This window comes from Chrysochloris asiatica, unplaced genomic scaffold, assembly GCF_000296735.1.
Source record: "Chrysochloris asiatica unplaced genomic scaffold, ChrAsi1.0 scaffold00268, whole genome shotgun sequence".
NCBI lineage: Eukaryota > Metazoa > Chordata > Mammalia > Afrosoricida > Chrysochloridae > Chrysochloris > Chrysochloris asiatica.
In genome coordinates, this window is record NW_006408786.1 from 2,358,039 (window position 1) to 2,366,102 (window position 8,064).

Sequence of the window (8,064 nt, forward strand, 5' to 3'; positions counted from 1 at the left end):
TGGATTAGAGCCAAGATAGTTTGGGATCCAGGCTTCTAGAGAGAAGGAGCCTAGGATGAGAGTTAAACATTCTGGAGCAGAACCTGGGTTTACACTAGGGGGTAGGTCCCCCTGCACCCCCAGCTCGACTGCCTCCCAGCCCGACCTCCTTGCTGCAGGCCCAGGAGAAGCTTACCGAATCCAACCAGAAGCTGGGGCTGCTGCGGGAGGCGCTGGAGCGGCGTCTCGCCGAGCTGCCAGCCGACCACCCCAAGGGAAGGCTGCTGCGCGAGGAGCTGGCTGCGGCTTCATCCACCTCCTTCAGCGTCCGCCTGGCCGGGCCCTTCCCCGCCACGTACTACAGCACCTTGTGCAAGCCAGCACCGCTCACAGGTGGGCCCCGACCCCTGCAGCTCTAGATGCACCTCCCAGCAGATTCCTGTACCCCCAGCTCTTGTCATAAGGGCCTCCCAGCACCAGGACACTATATTGCATCTGGGACCCTCCCATCCACAGCCCTAGGTCACCACTCTCCCGGACAGGGACCCACACACACACCCTGGAATCTTCAGCCCACCTTGTCCTCTAGTTCTGGATTTCGGCTCTTGTCCTTGTTCCACTCCAGTCCTCCTCACCTGGCACCCCAACCTGACCCTGTCTTGTGCCCTTCAGCCCCAGTTTCTTAGCCCAGAACATCAGCTGTAGCCATTGAACCCAAACTTCTGAGCCCCCAGTCCAGCCAGCCTCACCCCTCTGACCAGACCAGTATGCCCAGTCCTACCTTAACTTCCACCAGTTCTACTCGGCTCTACCTGTCCAGGACCTCTGGTGTCCCTACACCCCAGTATCCAGCACCCCTCCCTCCCAAGCCCGGACTGCCACAACCTGAGCACTGAGGTCTCTTGTTCCACATTTCTGGCCTGGGACACAGCCATCCATGTCTCAGACCCCTTCCCAATCCCACCCCCACCCCCCCACTCCCCATTTTGGACGTGTTTACTTTGCCTGCACTTCCCCTGGCCTGCCCCAGATGCAGCCCCCACTGAGCCTGCCCCTCCCACAGGGACACTGGAGGTGCGTGTGGTGGGCTGCAGAGACCTCCCAGAGACCATCCCCTGGAACCCCTCGCCCTCAGCCATGGGCTCTGGGACTTCTGACAGCCGGACCCTCTTCCTGAGCCGCCAAACCCGGGGGCTTTACAGCCGGAGCGGAAGTCTTAGTGGTCGGAGCAGCCTCAAAGCGGAAGCTGAAAATGCAGGCGAGTGGAGCGTCACGGAGCCCAGAGGATTGAGATGGAATGTGTTGTGGGGTGGCCTGGGCTACCCCACATTTGTAACACTTCAAAAGCTAATGCGTATAGTCAAAAATGTACATAAAAAAGAATAACAAGAAATAGAACATTGCCAACTCCGTAGAAGCCCTTAGTACCAATTCCTCAACTCTGTTCTAGAAGAAGCTTCTCTCTTGACTTAAAATTCTCATTCCCTTGCTTTTCTGGATTATTTTTGCTCTGTGTATGCTTCTCAGAACACTACGCATATAAGTTTAATTTTGCCTGGCGTTTGAACTTTGTATAGATGGAGTGATGCAGAATGTATTGCTTTCATTCATTGGTATTTGGGAAACTCACCCTTATCGTTGAATGCAGCCATCACTCATTCAGTGTTCTTGCTGTTTGAGTAGCTCCTGTGTTAGATTGAGCCATATCAAACTGTTGAGTACTTTAACAATTTAAAAATAGTTAAATCATCAGTTTCATAGTTGATTCAGTGTAATAAGACTATACCACAATTTGTATATTAGTTCACGTGTTAATGGTCTGTTGGATGTTTCTAGATTGGAGCTACTATGTAAGCATTAAGGAGCTCTGGCAGCATAGCGATTATGAATCAGGCTGCTGACCTCAAGGTTTGAAACAACCAGCTGTTCCATGGGAGAAAGATGAGGCTTTCTGCTCCCATAAGGATTTACAGCCTCGAAAACCCTACACAGTCGGAATCGACTCCACAGCACAGAACATAAACATTGTGTATATGTGTGTCTCTTGCTGTAGACTTACATCATTTTTCTAGGGTAACTACTTAGGAGTATATTATTGGAATTTCATGTAAAATAAAAATTAGTTTGGATCCCTACTTCATACCACACACAAAAATCAACTGGAAAAAAGGACAAAACTTTGAGCAGATATCACAGCCGGTGTTATCAGGGAAGTAGGGAAATCTCTGTAGGCAAGAACCCCCACTCCCCACATTTTTTAACAAGGACCGTTCCCAGAATTTGTTGATGCCCCCTTCCCTCTACAGGTGATGTCAGCACTGTACTGAAGCTTGATAACACGGTGGTGGGACAGACGTCCTGGAAGCCATGTGGTCCCAGTGCCTGGGACCAGAGCTTTACCCTGGAGCTGGAGAGGGTAAGCTGAGATGGGGACAACAAGGCTTACAGGAGGAGGGCTTCTGGGCCTTAGACACCCCAAGTGACAGCCCTCTCCCTCTCCCTCAGGCACGGGAATTGGAGTTGGCTGTGTTCTGGCGTGACCAGCGGGGCTTGTGTGCCCTCAAATTCCTGAAGTTGGAGGATTTCTTGGACAATGAGAGACATGAAGTACAGCTGGACATGGAACCTCAGGGCTGCCTGTTGGCTGAGGTACAGCTCCAAGCCCTGACCCCTAACCCCCAAGACACAAAGAATCCCAGGGCTGCCTTGTGGCTGAGGTATAGCCCTGACTCAGACGAAAATGCTTCCTTCCTTTGTACCCCCAGTTTCTGGAAGGGGATGATGTTTTTTTTAGTTGGTCTCTGCACTTTGATAGAAGAGTACATATAACTTGTCATATTAGTGACATGACTTTAGCTATGGTTGATTTTGTTGACGTAGAATATTTTTAAAAAACACACAGTTTTACCAAGTCAGAAGAAACAAACAAGAACAAAGCAAAAATGAATGTTATGTCATGTTGTATCATTGTCACCAGAACTGCAGTTAGGTACAGAAGGATTCTTCTGCAGTGGCGTTGGGATTAAATCAAAATGTCCCAGCTCCAGTGCTATGGACGTTTGGGGCTGCGCAGTGTCTGTGGTGGAATGTGTCCTGTGCATGTAGAGTAGTTAGCAGCATCCTGTCCTTCACTCATTAGATGACAGTCGCATCCCACTCTCCCCAGTAATAACAACAAAAAAAAGTCTCCAGACATTGCAAAAAAAATGTCTCCTAGTTGAGGACCCCTGGTCTAAATAATGTTGATAATAATAATATTTAATGATAATACTGTCAGTTAACCCTTTATAGCACAGGCCCTATTCTAAATGCTTTACAGACATTCTAGAAAGTTCTTTACATTTGCCCCTTTCATACATGTGTGCCCCATTTTGTATATCTTCTTTTATTCCTACCCCTATGTAAAACTTCTTACATGAGTCAATAATTGAGGATCACTGAAAGAAAGATGAATAGAGAGAAAGTTCTGACTTCACTTGGTAGGGTAATGAAATGATTCTTTCATTGAGAAAACTCTCCAAAAGCAAGTGGTGAATGGCAGTAGGTGACTGAGGACAAATTTGGAAGCATTCCTCCTGGCCCATTAGTATCTTCTTTTATTCTTATGTCTCTACTAAAGTGCTGTCTAATTCAGTGGAGAACACTGGAGTTACAATTTTACTTAATAAAATTCTTTAAATTTGCTGGACACTGAATAAGAAAGACTGACGAAGACTGGGAGCATTTGAATTATGGTGTTGGCAAAGAATACTAAATAGTCCACGTTGTTGTTGTTAGGTGCCGTTGAATCAGTACCAACTCAAAGCGACCTGATGCACAACAAAACAATACACTGCCTGGTCCTGTGCCAGCCTCACAGTCGTTGCTATGTGTGAGCCCATTGCTGCTTCTACTGTGCCAATCCATCTCATTGGGGGTCTTCTGTTTTTTCTTGGACCCTCCACTTTGCCAAACATGATGTCTTTCTCCAGAGACTGGTCCCTGGAGATATGTCCGAAATATGAAGGATGAAGTCTGGCCATCCTGGCTTCTAAGGAGCATTCTGGTTGTACGTCTTCCAACACAGATTTGTTTATACCATAGACTGCCAGAAAAAGAAATAAACCTGTCTTGGAAGAAGTGCAGCCAGAATACTCCTTAGAAGGGAGAACAGCAAGATTCTGCCTCACGTTCTTTGGACATATTATCAGGAGGGACCAGTCTCTAAAGAAGGAAACCATGCTTGATAAAATAGAGGGTCAGAAGACCCTCAATGAGATAAACGACACAGTAGCTGCAATAAAGGCTCAAACCTAGCAGCGATTGTAAGTATAGCACACAACAGGCCAGGGTCTCGTTTTGTTGCATACAGCATTGACATGACTCGGAACCGACTTGATGGCAGCTAACAACAACAACAACAACAGTTTAGGAGAGACATTGATTCTACTTAATATAATTTTTCAAAATTTAAATGACCACATGTGGCTAATAGAGACAGTATTGAACACTGCAGTTATGTAATTTTAGTACCTTCTAGAATATGTTTGGGAGCCCTGGTGTGGCACTGTGGGTTAATGTGCTGGACTGCAAAGTTGGTTTGAACCACAGGGTCAGCAGTTCAAATTTACCAGCCGCTACTTGGAAATCTTATACAGCGGTCGCTATGGGTCGGAACCAACTGGTTGGCACTTAACAACAAGAAGGATATGTTTGGGAGGCCTGGTGTGGCGCTGTGGGTTAATGCGCTGGACCGCAGGGTCGGTTTGAACCACAAGATCGGCACTTCATGCTCATCAGCTGCTCTTTGGAAACCCTATACAGGGTCGCTATGAGTCAGAATTGACACAGTAGCACTTAACAACAACAGTTAACAGAATGTATTTGAGTTTGGGAAAATAAACCAGATCAGTGGCTTCCAAATGTGAGTGGCCACTAGCCTCACCTGGAGGAGTTGTTGAAACAGATCACCAAAACCCCAACCACAGCCCCCTTCAGCGTTTCTGATCGGTCGGTTGAGGTTGAGGTGGGGGCCGAGAAAGCATTGTGAATGCGTTCCCAGGTGATGCTGATGCTGATGCTGGAGAGGCACAGCACTAGCTACTGTAGGATCGAGTCCATCTTGGTGGATCAGATTCCTCCCTGGTGCCTTTGTAATATGGCAGGCACCTCAGGCAGTTGCCCACTGGCAGTGGATTGGTTTTTGGCCCCTTAATAATGTCCCATGGAGTCCTGGTGTGGCACTGTGGGTTAATGTGCTGGACTGCAAAGTTGGTTTGAACCACAAGGTTGGCGGTTCAAGCTCACCAGCTGCTCCTCGGAAACCCTATACAGGGTCGCTATGGGTCAGAACTGACTCGATGGCACTTAACAACAACATTATTGTCCCATGGTACTCTGGGATTGGTTGTGATGCCACAGTAGTATGAACTGCCTGGAGGTTTGGATGCACACACCTCTCCTCCTAAAATCTTCCTCCCTGAACTGCCCAGATTCGCATGGTGAGGAGTCCTCACCTTTCCCTTTCCCTGCAGGTCACCTTCCGGAACCCTGTCATTGAGAGGATCCCGAGGCTCCGAAGGCAGAAGAAAATTTTCTCCAAGCAGCAGGGTGAGGGTCTGAGCCAGGTTGGGTGAGGCCTGGGGTCCTGGGCAGTGTCATGTCCAGTGACACCTGCCCCTTCCCTTCAGGGAAGGCATTTCAGCGCGCCAGGCAGATGAACATTGACGTTGCCACGTGGGTACGGTTGCTTCGGAGGTTCATCCCCAATGCCACAGCCACGGCCACCTTCAGTCCAGGGGCTTCACCAGGACCTGAGGCCCGGTCCACAGGGTAAGCAGGAGGACCCTGGGGTCCTGGCTGCCCCTTGCTGCTTACCAGGGTGCTGGGTCCCAGACACGCCCTTTCCCTCTGCAGCAGTGACATCTCTGTAGAGAAGCTGCGTCTTGGGTCCCACTCCGACAGCTCACCCCAGAAGAGTCCATTGGAGCCTCCTTCCAGCCCATCCAGCCTGGTGAGCATCCCCTGCCTCCTTCCTGTGGGTAGCAGCTGGGGTGGGGTGGCTCTGTTCCTGGCTTCTTCCCAACTGAAGGCCCAGAGACCACTAGTAACTTCCCCAGACCACACAGCACAGCTCTGGCAGAACTGTGAACTCAGTAACAAAGGTCACTGAATTTCCAACCCTGCTGTGTGACCCATAGCAAACAGTTTCACCTCTTTGTGCCTCAGCGCACTGCCAAATAAGCATGTTTAAAACTCACGTTGATAACAGAAGTCCAGCTAGTGGTTACCTCTGGATGGTGGGTATTGACAGAGAAGGGACACGAGGGAGCCTATTAGCTGATGGAATGTTCTTCATCTTGATCTAGGTCACAGGTTGGCAAATGTTTTCTGTAAAGGGTCAGCTTGTCAATATTTTTGGCTCTGTGGGCCAGACAGTCTCTGCTCTTATAGCACAAAAACAGCCACAGACAGACATATAACCAAATGGATGAGGCTGGGTTCCAGTAAAGCTGTATTACCAGTAGCTGTCAAGTCGATTTTGACTGACGGGTGGTGACGCTGTGTGGACCAGGGTAGAAGTGTGCTTCGTAGGGTTTCCAAGGGCTGATTTTTTTCGGAAGTAGATCACCAGGCTTTTTTGCCAAAGCACTTCGGGGTTGACTCGAACCTCTGTCCTTTCAATTCACGGCTGAGCACATTGCCTTACCTGTACCACCAGAGACTGTAATGAATACTACAGTGGGAAGTTCATATCATATTAAATGTCAAGAAATATTATTCTCCTTATGTTGGTTGTTTTACTGCTACTTTAAAATGTGAAACTCATCCTTAGCTCGCAGGCTGTATGTATGAAAACAAGTGTAGGATTGTGCATTTGGCCTGTGGGATGAGGTTTGCCGACCCCAGTCTAGGAGCTGTGTACATGGTAGACTCATGTAACAGCTTAATCCGCCATTGTGCACCTCACCAAATGTGTTTCATACCCCATCACGTTTTTTTTAAGGTAATACCATATTATCATGGGATTAAATTAGAGATACCTATCAGATGAGCTCTGGTAGCGTAGTGGTTACGAATCGGGCTGCAAACCACAAGGTCACCAGTTCGAAACTACCAGCTGTTCCGTGGGAGAAAGATGAAGCTTTCTGCTCCCGTAAATATTTACAGCCTTGGAAACCCTGTACAGGGTCGCTATGAGTCAGAACCGACTGCATGGCACATAACAACAACAACAACAACATCAGATTGGCCAGAAAAAAAAAGTCCAAAAATTCAATAACATCTAATTCTGGAGAGGATGTGAAAAAGCAGGCACTGTGGGACGTGGATGATGTGTCTCCTTGGAAGGGCTTTTGGTGATTGATGGTTGAGTTAAAAATGAACATTTCTTGGCCCAGAAAGTCAACTTCTGGACAGTTAGTCTGGATATTCACACACGTGCACAAGACTAGGATTAGGTGGCTCCCTGCAGCGGCTTTTTATGGGCAAATGAATGGCAACAAGCTTGGGCGAAGTGGAATCTTATGCAGCTGTTACGAATGAAGTAGTCCCCAGGTGCTGGGGGACTGATTTCCCAAACAGGCTGTCCGGTGGGAAATGCAAAATGGGAATGTCATCAATTGTGAGTGTAAGAAAAATGGAACTTCCTCTGGTGTTTTTGCTTCTGTGGTTTTGTGGTGACAAAATTCCATGATCTTGAATCTCATTTTTCCACCAAGTTTTTGAAGCCCACTTGTAGACTATATCTAGAAAAATACCCAAGAGCACAGTTCTCCTCTGACACGTGCAGGGTTGACATGAGTCAGAATAGATGCTGGGTATACAATTATAGGAGTCCTGGTGTGGTGCTGTGGGTTAGTGCGCTAGACTGCAAAGTTGGTTTGAACTGGAGGGTTGGTGGTTCAAGCTCACCAGCTGCTCTTGGAAAACTATACCAGGTCGCGATGATTCGGAACTGACTCGAAGGCGCTTAACAACAACAAATAAGATTATAATACCAGCTTCCTACATTTTTTGTTTACTCGCTTCCTCTGCCAGACTCAGCTTCTGCACCTTGCAGAATGCTTGGAAAAGTAAAAGTTTAATAGTTTAAAAAAAAAAAAA

At 47.8% G+C, this 8,064-nt stretch overlaps 1 protein-coding gene across 2 annotated transcripts in view; it reads left to right on the forward strand.

The window, feature by feature from the left end:
• PKN1 (protein kinase N1) overlaps positions 1–8,064 on the forward strand; it is a 32,088-nt gene that overhangs the window by 18,960 nt on the left and 5,064 nt on the right. For both annotated transcript variants that reach the window (XM_006874290.1, XM_006874289.1), the window contains exons 6-12: positions 159–372; positions 1,043–1,237; positions 2,286–2,395; positions 2,485–2,628; positions 5,493–5,568; positions 5,649–5,790; positions 5,878–5,971. In XM_006874290.1, the coding sequence (XP_006874352.1) occupies positions 159–372; positions 1,043–1,237; positions 2,286–2,395; positions 2,485–2,628; positions 5,493–5,568; positions 5,649–5,790; positions 5,878–5,971 (975 nt within the window). The remainder of the gene's footprint in view (positions 1–158; positions 373–1,042; positions 1,238–2,285; positions 2,396–2,484; positions 2,629–5,492; positions 5,569–5,648; positions 5,791–5,877; positions 5,972–8,064) is intronic.